At 44.4% G+C, this 25,658-nt stretch overlaps 1 protein-coding gene across 1 annotated transcript; it reads left to right on the top strand.

The window, feature by feature from the left end:
* Window positions 1-1,206: 1,206 nt before the first annotated feature.
* Window positions 1,207-25,658, top strand: ECSCR (endothelial cell surface expressed chemotaxis and apoptosis regulator). The gene is made up of 11 exons (XM_085307780.1): window positions 1,207-1,343; window positions 14,267-14,308; window positions 14,902-14,952; window positions 17,076-17,195; window positions 17,748-17,795; window positions 20,080-20,127; window positions 20,739-20,837; window positions 22,164-22,262; window positions 23,074-23,110; window positions 24,359-24,458; window positions 25,002-25,658. The coding sequence occupies exons 1-11, from the start codon at window positions 1,286-1,288 to the stop codon at window positions 25,008-25,010; spliced, it is 711 nt and encodes a 236-aa protein (XP_085163906.1). The 5' UTR covers window positions 1,207-1,285; the 3' UTR covers window positions 25,011-25,658.

The following is a 25,658-nucleotide window of genomic DNA, read 5'->3' as shown; positions in this document are numbered from 1 at the left end:
TGCTCAGTCACAAAGTCAGAGTCAAGAAGCCAAATGCTCCAAAAGCCTTTGCTAGCACAGCCGACCACTGCACTGATTTTTCAATTCCTCCCCTCACTGAAGAACTAGACCCTGGAGTTTCTCTTTCTTTTTCATGTCTAAATCAGCATTTTCAGCTGGGAAGGAAACCTCTGTGATCCGAGGTGCCCTGGGCATGACCCAGCTCAGCTCCCAACAGCAGCCAGACCAGCTGCTCGGAGGAAAGCGAAGGAGCCCCCGCCTCTCCTAGCAGACAGAAAATAATCAACCCCCTATGGGTTCCCTCTAATCCCCCCTAGTTAGGCTGAAGTTAATATCCACACAAAGGCCAGCCGAGTTCTTCCTCTAATTACAATATTCCCCGACAGATTTAATTCAGTAAAACCGCTCTCATTTTCTATGTGCTTGAAGCTGCCACGGGGTGTCAGCCGCCCAGCCGCATGGGCTGCCTGCCTTCGTTTCAGCTGCAGACTTCCGCGCCGTGGAAGGCAATAAAGCCTTTGCAAAACAGCAGCACAAATTCAGGCACAGCCCCCTAACAGAGAGTGTTTGCGGTAGGGAGCAGCATTTAGGCTGGGAATAGGGTTATTCAAAGCCTGGAATGTCCTGCTGGGAAATGATGTTGCTGCATCAAAAACTGACGTGTCCTGGGTACCCACCAGCAGCAGATACTTCCAATGGACACTTGTAACCCTTCCCAGAAGATTTAAGAAAGTCCCCTCTCCTGTTAAGAGGAAAGGCTGGCTCCTCCAGTGACACCCAGGAGCAGCTTTTCACCCAGGRAGGACCAGGCCAGCCTGTAGCCCTCACTACTCTGCGCAGAGGAGAGGAGTGAGTTGCTCCAGGCCAGGAGCTGAGCTGAACCCAAAGTCCTGGCTTTGTGCTCAGTGGACCCTCAACACAAATACACAGTTTCTGATAAAACAAGCACCGTAAAGAAGCAACTGAGGCCCAAAGCCAGGCAGGACCGTTGTGCACATTGCACTGCCATTCTCCCCCACTATGAGAACAGAATTCCCTAACAAAATGATGCTAAGGTTTCCTTCGCATTCGGTAAACTATGCCTCATATCCTTTTCAACCATAATGGGCTAAAAACACAGTTCCGTGGCATGAGTTCCCTTGTGGATTCAGTCTGTTTCCTTCTATTCTTTTACAGGAAGCTCTAAAAGAATCAACCCAGGCAGGCAAATCTCTCCTCACCCTTTTTTCACTCTCAGTATGGACAGAGCCCTAGCAGGGCTGTACGGTTACAAGCTACCAAGAAGATGCTGGCTGTGTCTCTCCATCCGCTCTTGTGGCTATTTGGCTGTGTTCTTCTCAGAGGTAAGGYGCTTCAGTCGTACCCCGAGGAAGGCTCTGTGGTGCAGAGCAGGCAGGTTTTCAGAGCTTATCTTCCGTGTATGCACCAAAGAGAACTGGCCAGAGATCTGAGTTTGTAGTAGCTGCCATTGGAAAGCTCAGCCTTTAAATTCAGAGCCAGAGGCAGGAGGCTCTTTGGAAATACCTGGCCATGTCAGCTTTTGCAAAGTTTACTTGAGAAGGATTGCAGTGCAATAAAACAGCCAGTTTCCTAGTTAACAAAAGGATTGTTTCTGTTGAAGTACTGAGATACRGAGGTATTTTGTAGTAAGTGGTATTTTCACAAATATAGGTACAGGTAGGATTACAGTATTTTTAAATGTACAAGACATAGTTTTCCTGGAAAATGTTTTCCTTGATTGAGTGTAATTTTTCCTCTTGTTGATGTAAATATAAAGAGCATACAGCAATGTGCAAAACTCCACATGCAATACACTTATCATTCTTATTGAAAATGAGTCGTAATAGCTCTGATTCTAACTTTTCTTTCACATACGAGTTATGATGTGGGATAAAGTAAACATATCTGTATGGAATTGGTCTCCCATTCTGAAGCATGACAGTTATTTTTTCTTTCAGTGTAAGGCACGTCTTGTGTTGGTGATGGCTGTAGTAGCCACGAGTTTAGAAGCATTTCAAGCAATAGATAGCAATATTATTGCCATTTCTAATAGACAGCAATCTAAAAGTAATAATATTGTGTCTTGGATCCCAGGTTCTTATCATTAAACCACAGAAGTTGCATAAGGATTAGAGTCACTTTGTTTATGGTAACAGGATTTTTAAAAGGCACAGAAAGCAGAAAACAAACCCATCCATACAACCAAAAATAGTGCTACTGAATCTTAATTACTAGTGGTATTGTCAGGAACAAGAGCATATAGATTGGAAAATTTCTCTTCTAGCTGGGGGGAATACTGCTGGCTTCACCAGAGGAGCAAATTTTGTGCAGTATCAGAGAAGGGGCTTTGAGGCCCCTTTTGCTGTGCCATGAGGCTTTTTAATGCCTGGCCAGAATGCTACTTTTCCCATAAAAATACTTGCTATAGCTTGCATGGGCATGCCACACAAGTTTTCAGGTACCTTTTCTGGATCACATGCACTATACTGAGATCCACCCTCTCCTGCCTACATGTGGGATTTTTGGCTGCTTGCCCCGTGTCCCAAGAGATTTGCCTCACAGTTTACCCTCTGCAGTTGTGGGATCAGGTGGCAAGGATGTCGTCAGGACAGCCTGCCACTGTCCTGTCCATCAGCCCTCAGTGTCTGACTTTGCTGTCCACAACTCTGTCCTCTGCATTCTGCTTAAAATTCTGGGGCAGGGACTGTTTTTGTCRGCATGCACAACTCGGGGAAACGTTTCTGCATAAGGGAAAACACAAGGTTGAGTGAAAGGACAGAGGACTGATCRGGGATGCTCCTGGTTATCTGATACATAAGTAACCAAAGAAGAGCGCTAGGTGCTCTTAAACATGGCATAAGAGCTCAGTGGTCTCCTTATGCATCAAAAGGATGGAGATAGCCTTGACACAGTGACAGAATTTGCTTTGGAGCACAACAGGTTACAGTCAAAACACCTGTAAGGCCATGAAGATGGTGTTGATGTRGTAGTGCAATCTTCTAGGCCAGAGCTGGAGCACCTATTACAAACTGGATGGGTAGTATAAAAGCAGGGAAAGACAGTAGTAGAAGAGCAGGGAAAGACAAGGATGAGAAGAGGGAGGGGAAAGTTCCCTGTTGTAGGAGATTCTGAGAACTTCCAAACTGCACCAAGATGAAAAGCTAAAAATCACAAATAATATCACAAGACAGTTGTCCCAAAGTTGGGCTCAATAGCTGGCTGAAAACTAGTAATTGTCTGTTTCAGCACAGGCTTTTTCTACTTTTTGCACATTYTGTTATTCATTATTTTAAATTTCTAAGCTCAGAGGTATTTCAAAGGGAATGATTAAACCCTGTCATTTCAAAATTGCTGAAATGAGAAGTCTTGAAAGTTTCCAACGTTTTTTCCACTATCAGTGCTTGACAAAAAAAAGTCCAAATAAACCTTTTCCTGTGAACAGTTTCCATTATAAYAGATTGGCATGTTCCAGACAAAAGATTTCCACAGAAAACATCCTCATGGGGAGCTAATGAGAATCCCACAGATTTTTCCCATTGCCAGTCCATCTACCACTTTCCTCATCTGCACTAGAGGCAGCAACTGGCTAAAGCCATGAGAAGTATGACGTACACGCAACTGAGAACATAAGATTCCACTAAAGGACAGACATCCAGCTGACAGGAGACCTTCCAGACACAGTGTTTACACACCAGTGCATCCCAAAACCGACTCTTGCTGCTTCTCTGCCTGTGCTCCTCAGAAGATGAGGACAGAATACATCCTTTCTTTTGGCACTCAGGGAGTTGCAAAAATCACATTTAAAAAATTATGCCAGGGCCAATAACAACAAAATACAGTGCTTTTAAAAGTACATTTGACAACAGACATTAGATGTCTGTAGTGGCAGAGATGGTATTGCAGACCATTTTGATTTGTATTCTCAGTAAAGGCTGGGAATAAAATCACTAGTGCCTTGGGTGTCAGGAGGAACTACAGGCAGAAAGCAATCCCTCCTGATGCAGCATGGTGCAATGCCAGAGCAGCTTCACCCCTTTCTTGTTCACCAGACAAAGCTTATGGCCAGAAAAGTCCACAGTGGTGGAGCACTGCCACTGAACAGCCTGAGCACTCCCTGCAGAGCCAGAGAAGGCATCTCATTCAGATCCTGCCTCTTACTCTACTAAGTTGCAGCACAAGTCTCCTCTGCCTGTATGGATGGATGTTTCCTTTGCTAGTCCCTGATCATACCAGATGATACCTGAGGGGAACCCCAAGATCCTTTCCTGACCCTTCTTGACCAAATAGGAGAGGCTAGTTTGACCCCGATCTAGAGTGTAGGAGAATGGCAAAGGAGGAGGTGTTCAGGAGAAATGTTTGCTCACAGAGCAAACTACTCACTTCTAGTGAAATGTAACTCTGCAGACAATTCTCTGCAAAGCTGATACAATTGGCTGGACACTGTTTCCAGGAATTATGTTCTCTTACAATAGGTGAGTCAACAGCAGGTGCTTTTGGAGGAGACAGTGCTGGTAATCCAACATGGAGGATGCTCCTGCTTGGAAAGCACATAATTCTTGGTTCTTAAGCCAAGCCTGGAAAACATCTTGTTTAACAGCAGCAAAGGGCAGCACTGCCAAGYATCACAGTTAAAAGGTCTAGTTACTCCAATTTCAAGAGATATGAAAAAGAGCCTGCTTCCCAGATGAGCCCCTTCAGCATGACCCAACCACTGCCATGAGAAGTGGGGAACTTCTCATTTAGTCTACTTAGTAGACTTACGGACTCAGGGGGCCATGTTTTCACCTTTCCACTGAATCATTCTAGTATAGGATAAGGGCGTATGAAGAGTTAGGCCCTTTCCAGTATCTCTGGCTGTGGTGCTGTTTGGAGGTGTAAAAGTTTCAAGGAAACTTTGACCCTTAATGCCTCTAGATGGTAAAATTTGCTAGAAATCTGGTGAAGCCAGGGACAYGGTTAAATGTCACTGCCTAACTAACAGTTGGATTTCATAGTTTAGGAATAATTTTCTGACTACTTGCAACTCACTGGTTTGAGACCMAATTCATCAAGATCAAGGGTGCTTATCTCGGACACAGTGAAGGGACAGGACATCATAGTAGAGAAGCAAGATTCAAATCCAAATGCTTTTAGCTATTGAGGGGTCAGCTGAGGATACCAGCTTAAACTCACCTTGAAAAACTCAAGCATCGAGCCCTGTTTTCCACATAACGTACAGACAGAGGCAGGAAGGCATGGTCCCCCCTAGCAACAAGTCCAAATGCCCTCAGGTCCACTGGGACACTGCAGATCTCCTTCTCTGGGCAATCAAGCTAATAGCTATGGATTATTGCTCCATGCAAAGAGAAGGCAGAGAGCGCTCGTGCTGAGCTGTCTGTTGCAGCAATGTGGAACAGGAGGCTGCAGGTGTGTGGAACATGTCCACCCATCACCAGAGCAAACTAGGCAAACCTTTCTCACGGTGGGACCAGCCACCACTGGGTGAGGAAGGAGATGCAAGCATTCTTTTGTCTCATCAGATTTCCTCACTTTTCCGGCCACACTGAGASCAGGGACAACTGTAGACTTCGCATGTTCCCCAGGGTAGCACAGCTCCAGGCAAATAGCTCCCCACATAAGAGGAGGAGGAAAGAGGCAAAGGATGGGGTCTGATCTGGCCCAATACTGCTGCTCAGTTACGGCACTCAGCCAAGAGCTGACAAAGCAACTGTGCTCTCCCAAAGCCTCCCAGGCTCTCTGAGCAGGACAGCTTGGATCTCGCCTCCCCAGTCTCAGGGAAGCTAGAACTTCACTCTGAACTCTTTCAGGCCCTGTTTTGTCCAGCAGAAAGACAGACTATGCAGGGGAGGCATGAGCAGCACACAGAAGTAGCGCTTGCTAAGATGCTTCATGTCTCCTACAGCCTGCAGCATGAGTTGGGTCACAGCRTGAGGAGACCCAGCTTCAGTCTGGCACTGAGAAATGGGTTTGTAAAGAGCCTTGTAAAACATCAGGCCTATTTTGACAAATACCAGCAGCTTGACCAAATGCAGAGGAACTATCCCAGCTCTAGCCATGAACCTGGCATTGGCAACTCATCCCAGCACTGATAACTGTGACATACTGGAGCAAAACATTTGATTCAATAACTTCCTCTAAGTCGTTGACTAGAGGTGTTGGCTCTGGAGCTGCTAAACATCTTAGAATCACACTGACATTAGTCATTAGGAAGCAGCATGTCATAGTTGGTGTGCTGGRTGAGGATGTAGGACCACTGGCCTGTCAGTGTCCTGCCTTTTGTGTTTGCCACTTAACACTGAGACAGTCACGTAATACTGCCATGTCTTGGTTTCCTTGTATGTGAAACAAGGCTAATGAAATGGCCTGCTCTGCAGTGTGCTTTGAAATCTGTAGATAAAACCTCAGTGATACCTGTGGGTTAACTCACCTAAAATCTGAAACCAGAGGAAGTTTATCTGATCACGAAGCTTTAACAGCTTCTTCTCACTCAGACTAAGTATTTTAGGGAGCAAGTTTAAAATACCTCCCCAGCAATGCTGTATGAGGCGAATATATTCCAGAAGGGACTGTTTCACCTCTTCCTTGAACCCTGAGGTTCAAGCTAAGAGACTTAAGAAAAATGGTAAGAATGGGATTTATAAGAATACCTCATGCCACTGGTCCTTTATAAACCTTTTTCTCCTCAGTCACTAGGTGGAAGCTGAACAGATTCCAGCAGGCTACATTGCTACAGGGTGTATCACAAACACCACACAAATTATCTACTATCAGCAGTATCCTCTCCACCCAAATAAACTCGGAGAATCCCAAAAACATGAGAACTAACGCAAAAAGCATCCACGACTTCAGGAGAAGTGATAAATGTATCTGCCAGGGACACCCTACCACCAATCCATCACTTTGGTTGTACTGCTGCAGGGGATGGTAATTTGTGCACTGTGTGGATGCTTGTCCAGATGTGTACTGAACAAGCAAATTCAGCAGCAGATCTCCTACAGCACCTACAGCACACCACATTTGGTGAGGAACAAAAATCTTACAAAATAATGAGGACAACTTGCAGCATGACATGCACAGTGGCAGAAGCTTGKCTGGTAGCCTAAGATGTGAAGTAGTGCTCCTGAAACAGCCTGCAACTCATGGTACATGTTCAGTACTTCAGTTTCTCCATGTATATAAAAAAAAACAAAATAGAGCTAAAAGTACCCCAATTCTCTGTAAGCTGCTTTGAGATCTGCTGGGGAAAACTACTATTTTTTTTTTTAAGTGCATGAGAACAACAGGCAGGCAAAAAGCACATCCYGGGCTCTGGCTCCCAGAAGTCAGCCTGGACAGCTTGCTCCCCTCAGGCTATTTCATTTGAACTCAGCACGGAGCAATTCCTCCACCAAACACCGAGACAGACGGTCAAACCCCAAGAGCGGCGTAGCCRAGGGAATGGCAGGGCCCCCAGCACCAGCATTACAGAACATAGCAAACATACAGCTCTCAAACAACCAGGCTGTGGAAGAAACTGGAACCAGTAAAGAGCTGGGAGGCTCGCGATGCAGCCCTGGGTCAGCAGCCTATCTGGAGCCTGTATTTACTCCCCATACGCTGGGGAGCAGTGGTGGCCCAGACAGGCATGGCCCAGGCTTGGGGGTTGCACTGAGGAGAAAACTCTGCCGTTTTACTCTTCCAGTGGCGACTGCGTTGTTTGTGAGATAACMGGATTTCAGCGCACACCGTGATGTGGCAGGGCCCATTCTGTGCACGTAGTTTCCCCACATTGTTTGTCTTCTGGCTTGTTTTTTTAAATTCAAGTAGTTTTTAATTGTCTTCCGATAGAACGGTGCTGTGCTGCRTTTCCAGAACAGTTCACCAGAGAGAACAGAGCACGATGCTCAGAGGATGCCCAGACCCAGGTTCAGCCCTCGAGGAAGGATAAGATTGTTTTTAATGATTCAGGAGATCCGGGTTTAATTCCTGGCTCTCTCTAAACTTTCCATAAAACATTCGCCAAGTCATTTCAATCTAGGACCATAGCACTGAGCTGCCAAACTCCTTGATCTTGTTGGACAATAAGGTGTTTAAATACCTCTGTCGATCTGGGATCTGATTTAGACTGCCAATTATTAATTCTATATACAAAGAATAGTGGTCTTTCTTTTCTTTCCCTTGCATCTTCTGCCTTATCTGTTCTGCTGTCAGCCCTCTAGGCAGAGGCATCTTTTCTTCTGTGCCTGTCAGGTGCCTAATAAAATGGGATTCAGACATCTGCAAGGCTCGCCGCTCTCCAGAGCTTCTAACACAGGGTYTTCCTTCACATAAAAGTCAAACATGTGGTATTGTTCCTATCGCTGTTTCAACAGCTGCTGCATTCCACCCAGGAAACAGCTGCAATTCGTGTTAAGTGGTCAGCGTATTTTTGCCATGGGTCATTTTACTGAAGTGGAAATATATGAATTGAAAAATCTAATTTTAGGTTGTTGGGAAAACATTAGCTGAAGTGCTTCTGCGAGGCTAAGCTGGAAGGTACTACAGCAAGAAAACTCCTTTATCCATCTCTTTTCTAAAGCATTTGTTTATACATCCTAATAGCACASGGTGATGTTGGTGCAGCAAGCCAGTACAGCGCCAGATAGGCTGTAGAGCTCCCTGCCAGGGTATACACCACAGGTAGAACATCACCTCTCTTTCAGAGGCTGTTGGAGAAGGAGAAGAGGATAGTAAGTCCAGTGCTAAATGTTGCAAGCAGGTTAGACGGTCCCCTTCTCTCATTAGTTCTTAGTGCAATGGGATCAATCCCAGTTTCTGCGCCTTCATACTGGTCCCAAAGATTCTCCCTTGTGAATTCTTCAATCTATCAACACACAGACTGGACAGCATAAATCCACTGAAATATTTTCAACAGTTGGTCCACGTCTCTCCTGCAGCAGGGAAAATGTGCAGCTATGCTGTGTACTGAGACCATGCCATAAGGTYCTTTTAAAATAAGTGCTTTTCTTTGGTCAGAAGCTGAAAAAAAAACACTCTTCAAATGCCTAAAACTGCCAGAATCAAGATATCAAARCAGAAACATCTAAAACTCATTTAGTCTCTCTTCATTTTACACTGAAGGGTGGTGCACATAGTAGGACGAGATGCCAGCTCTGGAAACTTCCCAGCTGCTGGGGTCAGCRGGAACAGGCTATGTGGAAGGGCCCTTATGCTTTCAAATGTGACACTCGCATCTAACGTCAGAAAAGGAATATTACAAATAACATAAATCCAAAATTCTCATCCATCATCTTCCAGAAAAAATTTAACTGAAAAAGACTCTAGTTCGGAGTCAGAGAATTGAAACACATCTGCAGTTCTGACACATTTCTCTTAGGCCCTACTGCTCTGATCGGTTATCAGCACTTTCCCATTACAGCAAGAGCATAAAGCAGTGTTTCCTATCGTAAATCCCTCAGCAAGCTCCCAATCTCCACCTAAAAACTGCACAATCTAACTATAAATCACTTGCACCCAAACAAGCAACAACAAATAGCTTGGCAGTGCTCACACTCAATGGCAAGTCATTTAAATGGCTTTGATGTTTATTGCAATTACAGCCGTGCTGGCTGTGTCCTGAGCGTTATTGTTACTTGTTTATACAGCAGCCACGACCAGACTCCTTCACACAGGGACCAGGGCTGTGCTGCCAGAAAYACAGGGAGGAAACAGTGCTATGGCCAGGTGCCACTGTCAGCATCACGGCACTATCGGCACAMGAGTCCCCCGGGCCAGCCCGCAGGGAGCTGCGACACGTGGCATTTCTTTTGTCCTTACCCATCCTGCTGCCCAGCCCCGCAAAACACGCGTTGGGTCTCTTCCTGTTTTGTGCATGTCTGTACCTCTTAGCTCTAATCCAATTGTGGCAGCTAAGCACCTTCCCCAAAAGAAAACACCTGACACAACAGGACTCTGGATTATTTAAGTTGGCAGAGAAGGCATAACAAGAAGCAGTGGCCAAGAGTCAGGGCCAGACATGCTCCACTTAAAAATAATGGGCTGTTGTGTTTACAGAAGTCAGAGTAATTTATTGGAGAACAAAGACCCAAGAGAGGTAGATCTCCATCCCTTCGCCTCTTCACAGCAAGACTGGTCACTTTTCTACAACAGGTACAAAGCACAAAGGCAGCAGACAGGTCYGTATCTGCTTGGCCAGATGAAGTTCAGAGCCTGTGACATGCAGGAGATTTGATGCTTTCTTTGTTTCCCGTTTCCTGTTCCTCCCATATCCCCTCTCTCTGTAGGAAGAGCAAGCTGCACCTTCCAGCAGAAGCTGGACCGATCGATGAGTTCAGGTCAGCGGCAAGGGGAAAAATCCCTCCCAGTCCTGCCCGCCCGGCACAGGCACCCCAGAGAAGCCAGGCATCCCACTCCACAACCCCTCTCCAGGGCAGCAGGGCCTCCTCAAGTCTCTTCCCATTCCCCACTGTGGCCCCTCCTGCTGTGCTAGTTGTGCAGGGAGCTGGTCCAGCTGAAAAACAAACACCTTTAACGAGCTGTTCTTTGGCCACATTACTGCCATGATGCAGAGCACCAYATGCCCAAACAAATTTATGCTAGCACAAGAGAGGATACAGCGGGGCCGTTGAACAAACCTAAGTTAACCTCAAAAAATTAGCTCTGGAGAATACCTGCCTACTTGTTTTATTTATAGTAACTCCAAGGATTAATTTTGCAAATCATTTTATGATATCTCCTTACAAGTCAGTGCTCTGATTTAGGCTTCAGCAAAGGGCTAAGCTGCAGTGGAAGACTTTCAAATGGGATCCTCTTCCTCTTGTAGTAGTTCTTGGGGTACCTGAGCTGCCTCATGGGATAGTCTCGTCCAGGTCTAACAGTATAGGGCAGCTGTCAATGTCACCTTCCTTTATCTCAGCTTCCTCCTGTTCYCCAGAGGCCCAGTTCAAGCTTTCAGATTTCTCCTTAATTACACCAAAAAAGGATTATAAAACTGCCAGCTGATAAGTCTMTTCATCTCCCCTTTTCCTCTAAGGAAATATATTAAGCATCAGCTAAGCTGTCTAGAAGTTACTGAGTGAAGACAATAGCTATTGGAGTGATTCTTGATGCTTTCACATGACATGGGCATTACAAAAAGCTATGATAATTTCAAGAAGAAAATACACTGTTAGAGGCAGTTACTTCTCCCACTGAAGCGACAGGATAATGGCTTCAGTTTCTGTAAGGGAACGTTGGAGACAGAGGCGCTACATGAATTCTGCAGCTAGATATTTGCCCCAAGATGATTTCAGTACATTATTGTGTGTTGTACATATAGAGAGTATTTCTCAAAGCACTTGCAAAACTATGTCCAGAACATTTGTGCTGTAATGCTGTTCGAGAAGAGGAAGGCCAGTGACAAAGCAAGAGAGAAAACTTGGGAAACTGATGCAAACTGCCCAAGTTACTGGGCGTTCTTGCCCGAGCCAGCTGGGCTTCTGGGGAGCAGAGAGTGCCCCACAGCATCTTATGTGACAAGTCTGCACTCCTCTTTCTCAAAATTGCATCTCTACCTTTTTAAGGATGAAGATCRTGTGCCCAAAGGACTGTCTTTCAGTTATACTAACTCATTCACTAAATGACCTTGCCTCTCTCTGCAACCCTATGTTTTTAGACTGATGTACATTTAACCTGCTCCTTAAAGCCTCCAAAGAATATCCCAAAATCCTCCTTGCAGTCATGCCTAGCTACTCACGATCCCTGTGTTAAAATTTCCTACTGTCCAACCTCCCTTTCTCTTGCTGCAGGTTGAGCTGACCTTTCTCTTGGCCTTTTCACAGTGGATGTTGAGAACTGATTAGCCCCTTCCTCTCTAGATTACTAAAGACTGCCATCATGTCTCCTCTCAGTCTTACCTATGAGCTGAGCAAGCCCCATCCTTTCACTTTCTTCTCTGCAGGTGTCTGAGTGAAAGCTATCTAGAGCATGGCCCTGGAGATCCACAGAAAGGATATTTCCCAGTACGAGTGCTGCTATGCAAGCAGATTTTGCTAGCTTGCTGCCCAGTAAGCTAGATCAGAAAAGTACAGAAGAGTTTTCAAGCATGATTTTTCCAGGCAAATCCTGTCTGGAAAGATTGTTTTATTATGCATTCATTGTGGTTTACATACTGTTTTCATTCCGGTTGGGCTGGGATCCTTTTCATAAAGGCTTAGAGGAAAAAACAGTTAGGGCTCCAAGATAGTTACATGAGAAAGATGACATCAGTCAGGAGTTCACTAGACCCAGACAGTCCCCCGAGGGGTGGGCTCCGAGCCAAGCTGCAATAACGGGCACACACTGTGTGCTAAAGATTTCTACTGCTCCCTCGCATGSGCTACAGGGGCAAAACTAGCCCCGCGTTCGACAGCTCCTCCAGCCACAGCCTGCTTTTGCCTGCACTGGTGAACAAGTCTCAACTCACAGCAGCAGCAGTCTCTCATTCCAGATCTATGCCGCCGTCAGGGCGGGTGGGATTCGCCCGACCTTTTTCAGACATCCACAATACAATGTAGGCGCCTACCACTATGCTTATTTACACTACCTCTAYAGCCCCGGGTGAGAAACAGGATGTTGCAGGCTGTGGCTCCTTTCACTGTAAGGCAGAAGTCCAAAATAGATCAGATCAATAGGGTTTTAGAAGCGTGTGATCCTCTCTTTGAGGAGAAAGGCAGCCTAAAGATTAGCTCTCTTGCAGGCCTGCTCACGACAGAGGTATAGCAGTAGCTGTTATGAATCTTGCATGGAGAGACTGCAGAATTGGGCTGTAAAACAACAGGAGGGCAAGCACCGCTCCGGGCAGCGGAGTCCCGCCGGTCGCCGTGGCTGGTGGTGCTCTGCCGGCTCTCTGCCTCTGTCACCCCCGCGTCTCCCGCGAGGGCACTACACCTGATCAGCCCGCTGTTCCAAACACACAGCACTATGCGGCATTACGAGGGGGGCCGCGAGCCGGAAGGATTCAGTGTTTCTTGCTCTCCCTTTTTGTTTGAACCCTTTAGGACCYGTCAGCTCACATGGGTCACCGGTGGGGATCAGTTCAGTTGATTTCTTTAGCTCTAATATAGTTTCTTTGAAGAATCTTTTGGCAGCATGAGTATCACCAGCAATAATTACTAAAATGCTGATTAGCATTTGCATTAAAAAAATAAATTCAAAGTCACATTTTCAAAATTAAACCAGTTGGTTTTGATTTCTTAGCACTTAAAGTATATTTTGCTCACATTTTCTAGTTTTTGTCCCCAACTATGTGAACTGGACACTTCTGTTCCCTTTTTAAATGGCAACATTTTGAAATGGCATCTCAGCTTATCATAGGATTCCAGGTGCTAAGGCTTAAAGAAAAGTCTTAGACATCCTAAGAGTTGACAACATGGAGGATTGGTGCAGGGATGCCTTGGCATACATTCAAAAACAAAAAGAAAAACCTTTCAGCTGAGAAACTAAAACTAGAGACTCTCTGCAACACCTACAGTGCTGTGATAGTGAAGTCAGTGCAACACACTCCTCCAGCACCAACCTAACTCTGTCCGCAACCATCCTAACTCTACCCACTAAGGAAGGCACCTCTGAGTCAGTCCACAAGCTGCAGCCTCCCACCAGTTCACCAGGTCAGAACTAACACAGCCACAAGGCTTCAGCCAGCTCCCCAGCAGGCAAATGCCAGAGACAGAAGGTAGGAGACAGGAAGAAAAACAGTCTAGAGACCTTTACAAATCTCATCCATCAAGGCCTCAATGAAACAAAGCATTCCAGGGCGTCTTAACTCTTTAAGCAGCTTCAGAAACCAATTCAAACGTTTTTTCTCTGCCAAGAAAGAGCTAGAGGCTGGGGAATGACTCCGCTTATATTGCCTGGCATTTTCACGTAAGAGCAAATGAAGGTTCCCTAATGGGTTTGACTTCATCTGCGCACCCTCAGCCCCTCTYCCCATGTCCAGCTAGCCTGGCTCTCAGGTGGATTTTTCTCACCCTGCTTCATTCTGGGGATGGGATGGGCACAGAAGAGTATTCATCCTGGCTGAATATACTCCAGTAGTAATTTGCTCAGAATAAACTTAATATTCCATATTTAACCAAATACTTTTACTTCTCAAACTGTTTGTTACCTACTTCCTAGCTAATGCTTTTGGGAAAATTGATGTATTTGAAAATCAGTCCCTACAAAAAATGGGGAAAACCCAAACCACACAACTAGCAAGAACATTGATACATTGGTGTGTGCCAGATTGTCACACATTAGCATCATTAAAACTGTTGCTGTTTCATTTCAGGTACTGCAACCTCCACAGAACCGTCTGCCCACACTGTAGCAGGTACCACTTGGATTTTAATCTTGTTTTAGAAGTCCATTTGGATGTGTGTGTGCATTGCCACGTGTGGATGCAGATGGAGAGATCACAAATGGGAACCCGATTCAAACCCCTCCCATCTGCTAAAGTGCCTTTTCACGGGACCCTGCACTGCCCAGTTCTGCATGCCACATTTATAACCAATTCCCCTCACTCTCCAAGGCCTGTAGAGAAGACACCTAACCCCAGATACGTGACCCTGGCAGCTCCCTATTTTCTGCTCTCTCTGCCCAGCCTTGTCTGGATGAGAGGGGTACCCCATTTCACGAGGCATCTCAAAAGCAGAGGGAGTGAAGGACGGAAGGTAAGGTTGCCCCTTTCTTCTCAGCTGTTTCCTAGCTATTCTCTGGTAACAGGCCTTCCTTTGCCCATGCCTTCTACACCCACATCAATRACAAATGCTCTCCTTGGCACTTCTTTCTCCTGCCACTCCTCAGCTTTATCAGGTATAACAGCCTCTTTCTGTTCCATCCTTTAAACTTCCTTAAGGGGATCCCATCAACAAGGAGCACCTGTGTAGAAGATGTCTCCTCCATGACTCTCTGCTTGTGTTACAGGTCAGTCTCAAACAACGACGCACAGCCCTGAACTAAAGAACCATACCTCAGGTAATGCATACCAAAGGAGAAGTACTTTGTGCCTCCCCCTTCCCCCCTCCAAGGGTTGTTACGGACACCCCATGTCAGTGGATGGTGACTATCAGAGCTCTTCTGAAGAGCTGAGAGTGCAGCTACATTGCTTTGGGACCCTGAGGGCATCCTGGGAGGCTTGTAAATGCTCTGTATGTACATCAGTCCTTTTAGGCTGTCCAGAAGCAGGTTAAARGAGTATAGTGGTGGGGAGGAAGAAGATTTTGTCATACGAAGGAAGAAGAGGATTTTGTGGCATTAAGGGCTTGTGATCCAGCCAGGTTACCCCAAAAKGATCAAGGGATAAGGGTAAGAATGGGGAAAATCACCAAACTGAGTGGGGAGAAGCAGGGTCACAACACAGATAGGATCCTCATGGAGAGGGGTAAACCCTGGGTTTGGAGCTACTACTTCGCGTGCGTGCAAGGGATGCACGCCCCCAAACCCAGCCAAGGCGGCAGGTTGGGCTGCATCTGCRTCACTGTGTCCTGTCATCACACACACTTTGCTAAGAGGCCGTCTAGTGCAAGGACTGTTCGGTCTGAGTGTAGTATGTGCATGTACAGCCCCTCACGGATCAGGTCTGGCCTTGGTTCTTGAGCACTGTTGTAACGGAAGTAGCAGTAATAAAGCCATTGTTATGAGTTTCCCCATATTACATTTACTTCTTGTTTATTGTTATTGATTTCTTGATAAGTCTGACTACACTTTTTTTAAATAACTACCAATTTCCAGTGTTTTGCACACCCTCAGCACCTCACATACAAAGCAGGCTAATGTGCTCCCCATTCCCCTAAGAGGAAAAGGGAGGCACAAAGAGGCTTRCCCTAAACAGCACGATGTTTGTGACAGTACAAGGTCAGAACATTGCCTTAGGTTTAACCTAGTCGTTAAAGATGACTGTTTTGCTTTGTTATCTATCTCCACAGAATCAGCAATCAAATCACTCTCAATGGCAGATGATATTTAAATAGTATGAACCTCTGCAGAGTTCCCTTACTTTATTCTCATTTTTCCTGCTGCAGCTGGCTTCAGGACAGCCCCATGTGTCATGGTCATATAGGAGCCCTGGAAGTAGGAACAGTGAGTTGTTAGCAAAGCGTTACATGTTTCAGTCTGCAAATACACCAAACCCAAATAACATGCAATGGGATCTCTTCAGCTCCAGACTCTTATCTGTTCTTCCACTGAGAGATCTCTGGAGATCTAATTCCTACTCTGTCTGAAAATTTCTGTTCTAAACATAACGCACCCTTCAAAGAAACCCCCAAATTTAAAAGAAAAAGTCAAATTCCCCAAAATGTGCCCAGCACTCAACATGTTTGAGATTCTGTTCCTATGCATTGCAAAAAAAGAAACTTACTCCTAAACATAAATATTCTCATGAAACATTTTGTTGAAAAAAGAGGAAAAAACCTAAAAAGTCAAAAACTTAAAACTGGTTTTGCTCCTTTTTCATCTTTACTGTAAATCCCTGAGAAGTTGAGACAAATAACTTGCCTATAAAATCAAACTTGGTGATCCACTCTTCCTTGCAGGAGGTTTATGGAAAGCCTTTTCCCTCCTGCCATGTCGTTCTAGATGCATGAGGTTCATGTTCTCACTACATTGCTTTGAACATCAAGTTGAAAAAAAAAATGCCAAAGCCTTCAGTCCATTGCAAGAATTGAACTATTTGTGCTGTTTAGGGACTCCCAGTGAAATGAAACATAAAAGCTAGTGTGTCAAAACAAGTAAGCCGGCATGTTGGTGCCCGGAAGCTCTAGCTAGTTAATGTGATGAAAATATTTATTTTAAAAGTGAAAAAAAAAAGTGGTAGCAAAACTAGACTGAACTTTTGCCATGCACCTCTTGAGTTGTCAGCTCAGCACCTCTTTATACCCGACTGGCCTTGCCAGAAAGGCAAAAGTTAATGCCAAAGCACCAAAGCTTGAGTAGAACTAAGGATTTTTTTTGTCTGCGCTGCTCAATGTTTCGTCTAGTAGGTTTTCCATAATCTCCAAGGGGCCTGAGATTTCACTTCAAAAAAATATACCGAACATTTCCGAACAGAACCCGTAGTACATAGAGCTATTTCAATTAACCCTGAGCTTACTCTACAGAGCCTTCAACTTCAGTAAAGTCAGCAACAACAGCTCACTTGAATATCACCACTTTGGGCCTGGTTAATACAACCAAAAGCTCTACCACTTCTACAACAACATTAACATCATCCGTGCCGGGTAAGTGCCTGCAACTGCCTTCATATAACTATGGAAAACCAATAAATTATTGCTTGTGCAGGATCAGTGCTCCTGTTTGTGAACCCTCCCTTTTGCAAGAGATTTTGAGGGCATCAGAAAGTCTGGGCTACTTCATACCACATGAATTGCTCAGTGCTAGCACTCTTTTGAAGCGGTCTCACCATCTTGCTGATGGAAGTCGCTCGTTCCAGCTCCCCAAAAGCACAGGGCTGAACTCAGCCATGATCTGGAGCAAGTCCACGCCAGGAAAGCCAGGTGGCATTCTGTACCAGGTGATGCTCTCAGAAGGAGTTACAGGCACCCACAGTCTTCCTAGTACAGCTCTCCCAAAGCTCACATCTTAGGCACGCTCTTTCCAATGATTGCGTGAGCTAGACATGGCTTGCGAGCCGGATGGCTTTATTTATGCTTGGAGGGGAAGTTTCATGCCTAGAAACAAAGTTCTTTGCCAAGGAACCCAACAGCTCTCCAGAACTCTTGAAACTGTTATTAATTATGCTAAGTCTCCTTTCCTATGTTTTCTTTATCCAGATGAAAAGTCTAATGGAAGCAGAAAAACAGCAACCTCATCAACTCAAGGTATTCTGTTTTTATTACAGAGGATTGATAAATTTAGACAATGTTTCACTGCAATTAACTTCCTTCATTTACATGGTGCAGGTTATTTAAGCATTAGTCTTTATCTTGGGGTTGAGCCATCAGTAATACCCCAAATCATCTCTAGTATCCTTACAACCAGTCAGTAAAACAGAAGACCAAATTCACTTAACATCCTCTGACTGATAACTTCAACAGCTGAAAGATTAATCTACATTTAGAAATAAGGTGGTCCTTTTAACACCCTCAAAAGAAAATCCCTCTTTTGTTTTGACAGTTTGTTTAACCCTGCTTATAAGCAAAAAGTAGAGAATTCAGTAAGACTTTTCTCAGAATAACAGCAGGAATCCAGGAAAGTCAGTGAGAAGACTTAAATCTAATAACTGCATTGATTCTTCATTTTAAAGATTCAGACCCAAGAATTTGCACTGATCAAGAATGAGAAACTCCACTGCTTCTCTGCCTACCTCCCAAAGCTTCCCCAAATTTCACTCATGTAAGGTTAAAATCCTGGGGTCAGCTCTGCCTGCACAGATGTCCAACCAGCATGTCTGGGCCCAGCTAAGCCAAGAATCCTTTAATTAAAGCAGATTAATACTAGTTATAATGCTGCTTTATCAGAAAAACGCAATATATCTTTGACTACAGAAATGCTGCTGATACTTCCAGAAGTATCAGCAGAAGCCTCCTGTTGTGTGGGACCCAATATTTCCCAAGAAATGGGTATCCAGGCCAGGCTCAAACCGCAGTTTCTCTCTACTCGCTGTAGCTAAAAGAATAATTTCAGAATGAAACAAAGGGTTTGATAGCCATTAAAAAAATTATACAGAAGCACACCATTTTTCAGGACTATTCTGCTCCATGCAGTTACTGGTTTCTGAACAAGTTAAATTTGTTCTTTCAGAAAAAAAGAGTTTTGTTTGAGGACATGCTTCATCTATGCCAAGATTCTTCATTAACCGCAAAAATTTTTCTTCTTCATATCTAAAGTGAAGTCAATTTGAATCCATATTTTACTTTAACGTGCTGGAAGGCTTTATTCCTATATTTGCAAGTAGTTCTCTTCCACATCTTGGTTTCATATTTCCACTCTTTCTTCTGACTTTGTACAAAATGATACTTTAAAACATTGATATTTTCTGCAAGATGGGAATCCAGTTTCTGTGGGAGCCCATAGGACAGCTGTACTCCTCTTCAGAACAACAGTAGCTGTTTTACAGTTTTCAGGTAGCACGTAGCTGTGGCCAATTTCTTGGGAGGAGGGAGAGGATGGGAAAGGAAGAAAGGAGATCCTACTTGACCTACAAATGATCTTCTGAAGTCCTGAAGTATCAATTTTAACATCCTGACAATGCTTGTAGCTGTTTAATAAGGTCAAGGCAGATAATTAGTTCTGGCTTTTCAACATACCAATCAAAAAATCAAGGGACGTATCACTGTACAAGTGAAATACATAGGCTGGCTTTAAAATTGCCTACATAAGCATTGGAAGCAGCTGTCACAAACCAAAGAGCTTCATATAAGCCAGTTCATCCCACCGAGAACTGGAGTCCTTGGCTGAACAAGCCTCTACACTGCCACAGCTAGACTACATACGGTCTGCACAGAAACAGCTCTTCTTTTGGGCAATCTGCTCAACCCGAGAAGACTGGTGGCTAGTCAAGGCAGGAAAGGTGCTAGTATGAGAGTTAGAGTTCATAAAAGGAGGGAGACGGGACAGACTCCATCCTCAAATACACCACCAGATCAATCCCTCTACCTACCATGCTCAGCTTTCTCATTGCTATCCCAGCAGAAGATACTCAAATCAGCTCACCTCAGCGTAGCTTACATATTTCCAGATAACATATCCAGTAATTCCAAGTCCAAGGTATGTCAACCGGTCAACCCACACCCATATTCTGCAGACGTTCTAAAAATACAATCTGATTAGAGAAAACACAGTCTGATCTAAAATTTGTGAGCAAGGGCAAATCTGTAACCTTCTCAGTCCACTGCTCCAGTATTTAATTGTTGTATCTGCCTGAAAACTGTTGGGATTGCAGAAACTGAATCTGAACAGTTCCCCTGAGTTTTCTTTAGATATGGCAAATAGTACAAAGTATATTTGGTGAGAAGGTTTCACTCTGAAAATGAATACTCTATTTTCTTTGACATCCCCATCGTTACTGTGAATCTATTCTTTTCTCTAGCACTTCCATTAATTCTTTTGGTTGTTACACTGTCTTCAGGTACAAGTCTCATGCTCTATGTTTCCTCTGTCCAGGTCAAGAGCCCAAGAGAAGCAAGATTACTACAACCTCAGCAGTTCAAGGTGCTTTCTCCTTGCACAGAGAAATAAGTAACACTGGATGTTTTACAGTCCTTCTCACAGCCAACAACGCCATCATACTGCTATCTTCAAGGCAGCATGGTGAAGAGCTAACCAGAGCACCTGAGGGCTACTGGTTCTTCCATCTAGTCCTCGAAAAATCTGTAAAGCTGCACAGAAACAGCTCTTCTTTTGGGCAATCTGCTCAACCTGAGAAGACTGGTGGCTAGTCAAGGCAGGAAAGGTGCTAGTATGAGAGTTAGAGTTCATAAAAGGAGGGAGACAGAACAGACTCCATCCTCAAACACACCACCAGATCAATCCCTCTACCTATCATGCTCAGCTTTCTCATTGCTACCCCAGCAGAAGATACTAAGCGTGAGAATATCACTTGCTGACAGAGATTGCTGATAAAAGGGGCCTCACTAAGGCAATCTCTGATGCCTGCTTAGGTCTTGGTCACTTTGCTGTTAATATTGATGGAGCTGGTCCAGGATCCACTGTTATTCTCTTCAATAAGGTGAAGTGATAAGCCCTGTAACTTTGCTAGGAATTGTCTTCTCACCTTGGAAGAAAACCTTTATATAAAGCTAAATTTTCCATCCCTCTCACAGGCATCTTACAAACAGTTACTCCAACACCAGAGTCCTCTGGCTACCTGCCCACGCCGACTCCTACAGATGGTAAATCACCACTGACAGTGGCAGCTTTTGGTAAGGTCTTTTTTGATCTGGGTAAACAAGGGGAGTTCTGTTTTGCCAAGACAGTCAATTTTGGAGAGCTAGCTTCAGCAGTTAGGCTTCCCTGGGGAACAACTCCGTTTTCCTCTTCAGTATGCCCAATTTTGAAGTCTGAGTGCAAGGGAAAACCCTCCAAAAAAAAAAAAAAAAAAAAAANAAAAAAAAAAAAAAAAAGAAAGAAAAGAAAAAAGAAACAAAGAAAGAAAAAGATTTGTCATCAGGTAGTAAAGAATCTAAGTAACAGTTACTCCCATTCATGCCTAAAATACCACAAACAGGTATTTTGAAAGTCCAGCGCAGCATACCTGAACTTGGGATCTTGTTTTCACCCGTATTTGTCCCAGCTACATTCCAGCTCTGTGTTAAAGCAAGAGGCACAAATTATCCCATGCCATGCCCTGGTTTCCCTAACAGGGTGTAGAATAAATATGCTACCTGCCCAGAAGCTTAGACAACCTTCTTTTTCTCCCCTGCTAACCTGCTGGGGTTGCATTCCCAGCCCTGCCTTACTGCTTTCACCCATACATTTTATGTCTCGCTTGGCAGGGAGCAATCAAGTCCTCTGCATCCTTCAGAGATTGTGTAAGGATGGAGCAAGAGATGCCATACCTTAATCTGTCAATAGCTTTGAAGATAGGCATGGGTTAGGCTTAAGGCACCCACTCTTCCCTGGGCTCTACTGCCTCCCCAAAGAACAAAAACAATTTGCACATTTTCACTGCACTACAGGAAAACCATATTTCAGAAGCTTTTACCAAAAAAGTGTTAAATTCATAAGTATCATTGGTTTATATCCTCCAAGGGCAGCCAAAAGGAGTCTTGAAGCAAGATCCTTGTGCAAAGAACAGTTTGATTTATAGAGGCTAAATATCAGAATCAAACCTGTGTTTGGCCATTGGTTTATGAAACCGGTAACAATTTTTTCACAATCTCTAGCTTCTCTCTCCCCTTTACATTATGTTTTTATCTGACTTTACAAATGTTTAAGATAAGATTTCTCAACTAAGAGATATAATGACCCAAATCAACCCCTCGTGTAATCCAGTTGACTTCTGCCCTCTTGGCACTGTACCCATTCATCAAAAGGCCTTTGATGCTAAAACTTGAGATAAAGCCATTCACTCCAGTCATTATTTACTTCTCTGGATGTTACATGCCCTGTTCATTTTAGAGATGAATGATGCATTGCTTTCAGACTCAAATTTTTCATTGAGGCAAAGTCCCTCCACARCCCGAGCAGCCAAGGGCAGGCACACTACCACCATATCAATGGCAGACGATTCTTTCCTCCATCCCCAGGTGTCATCAGCTTCATAGTCATCCTGATAGTGGTTGTGATCATCCTTGTCAGCGTGGTCAGCCTGAGGTTCAAGTGCAACCGTTCAAAGGACTCAGAAGGTATTTGCCTGCCCATTTGGGGTTTTAGGAATTTCAGGTACCTCCTTGTGCCATTCGTTTAGGAGGTAGTAGACTTCACTGCTTCATGCGCCTCTTTTCAGCCGAAGCTAGGCTTAAAATRTACAAAAATAACTTATATATCAGAATTATGCCTGAATCAGAGCTTTTCATGCTTGGGTATATCCTGTGCCTGTCTTTTCTTTCATAGTCAACAAGTTACCAGCTTCTATGTTGATTTGGCAATTATTTAAAGATGAAAGGATTCCTTTTTAAAAGCTCATGAAACGTGTTGCTGGAGGGAGAGAGGGAAGGGAGACAGRTTTAAAGCCGAACTGGAATACAGAGTAATCAATTAGGAATGTGCAACCAGCTCTTTGGTGTCTCAGTCCAGACCCATCTGCATAAGGAGGCAGAAGGAAGGTTGCTGTGCTTGCTGCAGTTAAGAACTGCAGATTTCCGCACATTCCTGGCGCCTTCAGCAAAACAGTTCTGGAGTTTGGTACTCATTTTCTCCAGAATCCCAATTCTCATTGAGCACTACCCACTAGAGGGCAAGGTTGCTCTATGGCAAGACAGAGAACCACCAAGAGCCCGAAGGAATTCAGCAATTACATAAGCAGCAAAACATTCAGTCTGTCTGTAAAAATGCAAGGTTAGCTGAAGCAGTTTCTCTAACCAACTCTCAAGTATCTAATCTCATTTGGACGTCATTTATAATCCTTTACAATGCAATTCTGAATATAGCTGACTTATTTTATTGCTTAGCTGCGATGTTCTCACCTACATATCAACTACTTTTCTCCCCCTCCAGATAAGCAGAAGCCAGGGAGCTCCGTGGTATCAGAGAGGTAAGACTGTCCAGTGACCTCACTTACACACATCCTATTGAAAGCATGTATTTTATTCCAGAACTAATTTTAACAAGAGGAGGCGGCTTTGGTTATTTCAGGTGGAAGGAGGTGTTTCAGAACTTAAAGAATGGATAAAAAAAATAGTGCCAACAGCCTTGTCTTGTACCTGATGGAGTCAAAGTTAGAAGTTTGGTCACTTATTCAGAGGTCTAATTTCAGAACTGCACTGATAACTGTGAGGGTTCATCACCTAGATACAGACTTGAAGTCCAAAATTGGGCTTCCAAATCTCAAAGTACTGCCAGTAAGAGGAGATCAGGTCCCAAAAAATAACTTCCAAGATCCCTATTCCAGTTATCAGCAAGAGTGGGAGAAGGGCGACGCCACTCCAGAGGGCTTTGGAAAAGAAACATCAAGTGGAGGATGGTCTGCCTGAACCTCACAGCCCATCACCACTATCCAGGAGGAGAGGCTGCAGGAGGGAAAGCAAAAGGAACAGAAGCTGGAAGGAAACTAATATGAGGAGAAAGAGTAACTGAGTTCCAAAAGCTCTTGCGCCTGCTTTTCTATCTGATAATTTCCTACTAAGGTAGCAATCCAGCTTTAGAAAGGGTGAAGGGACACAAGGAATTTAGCACCGTAGGTGCTAAATTCGCAGTGACATTCATGGTTCCTAAACACTCTCAACGATCATGACCCAAGTGACTTTCAACCACTCAGGCACGACATATCACCAGAGAACTGTGCCCAGAGGCACCCTAATCCCCAAGATCTTCCACTCTCCATTGGCACTAAAAGAAAATCCCAGCCCTTAGGCTAGCGAGAAAGGGGAATCCCATCAGTGGTGTTTTCCATTAGGTAAACCAGCTGTGTATCAGAATTCGTCTGAATGCACCACTTCTTTCTCCAGAGCCCTCTGGACACAGACACGGCATGGGGAATTTATCTACTAGGAACGTGCCTGAATTATGGCAAAAGATCAAAGAGCAGATCCACACTTTCAGTCTCAAGGGGTGCCATCAGGACCATGAATCCAGAGCTAGAGACAATGCCAGACAATTCCAGGCCTTGGATGGACCCGTCTCCATTCATGGGCTGCACCTGAGCCAGTCACCTGGAGATGGGAAGCTCCCAATCTACCCAGGTCCAATGTGCCTCAGCCTTCCCTCTTTGTCTGCAACTGTGTGCAAAGAGACTTCCTTCTCTCATTTTGCAGGTCTCTTAATACCTTTCTCTTGTTGACAGCTGCTCCGCAGGCACAAGCGAGAAGGATAATAGCATCACTCTGATTTCCATGAAGAACATCAACATGAACAACAGCATAAGTTATCCACCATCAGAAAAGGTTTTCCTTTTAAGTCTTGCTTTTTATAGTTAGCTGTGGATTACTTCTCTTGCTTGCCTTTGAGGTATTCCCTTTTCTCTCTTATTCCTTCAGAAAAGTGTTAAAAGTGCTAAACACCATCAAAGTCATAGAGATCCAAACTGGTTCCAGTGAATCTGGTGAAAATTTGGTTGCCCAGGAAGTTTATCCAAGCTGCGTAAACTCTGACGTGTCCAGCATACCTCATGTACATAGGTGCCGTTATCCAGGGCTAGTCAGTGCTAGGGTGGTTTGTTATTAAATTAACAGATAAATAAGCTAGATTTCTAAAGTCAGGGTCTCATTTTATAGTCGAAGCTCCCTGTGTTCTGTAGAGTTGTTAGTGATGTTGCAGTACATTCTTGTCAGTACTCTAAGATCCATTCCAAAAAAGTAGTTCACATCACTTTGTTGTTTGAAAGCTAAATTAAAAATTTGATTTTGTTTGAGGGAACACTTCGCTTAATTTCTTTTGCCAGCCCAAACAGGCTACTGAAGTATCATGTTTTTTTTTTCATTTTGTAGGTGCTATGAAGATAATGACCCAGAGCTAGAAGCTGACATTTGACACCCAGTAGTGACTTTCTAGGTTCTTGTTTTCCTTTGGGGAAGGAGCAGTGGTGGGCTTTTCTTTTTTAATATATATAAGTTATTCTGCCCTTTCTGATCAATACATTTACTGTATCATCCCACATAGCTTCCCCATCTTGGGTCTAAGGGCTTGCTCTAGCTACTGCCTGCCACCCTCAATGGTTGATATCTAACCGTATTTTTGATATGCATTCAAACTCCTAGATTATTCCAACAGCAAGAAGCACCAAGGAACTACCACTTGGCCGATAAACTGCTGCCCTTGACTAACGGCCCTTAGAGTCTGTGCCAGACAGTCACAGGCTTGCCACACAACTGACCAATACAGCTCCTGATTGAGCTAAACTCATGCATTTAAAAGCATGATCTGAAGCTGAAGGCGTAACAGGACCTACTGCCCAAGTGCTGGGTCACATCAAAGCACAGTTGCTCAGCCTTTTATTCTTGGTGCCTCAGGGTCCCCACAGAGATGGGGATAATCATACTCACCTACCTCACAGGGGTGTTGTGAGGCTACGTTAATCAATGTCTGTAGAGCATTTGGAGAGCCATGAATTAAAGGTGCTGCTGAAATGCAAACTGCCACCTTAA

This window comes from Rhea americana, unplaced genomic scaffold (genome assembly GCF_003343005.1).
Source record: "Rhea americana isolate MKP2758 unplaced genomic scaffold, rheAme1 scaffold_264, whole genome shotgun sequence".
Taxonomy (NCBI): Eukaryota; Metazoa; Chordata; class Aves; order Rheiformes; family Rheidae; genus Rhea; species Rhea americana.
The sequence above is the reverse complement of the archived record's forward strand: the minus strand, read 5'-3'. Positions and strand labels throughout refer to the sequence as shown.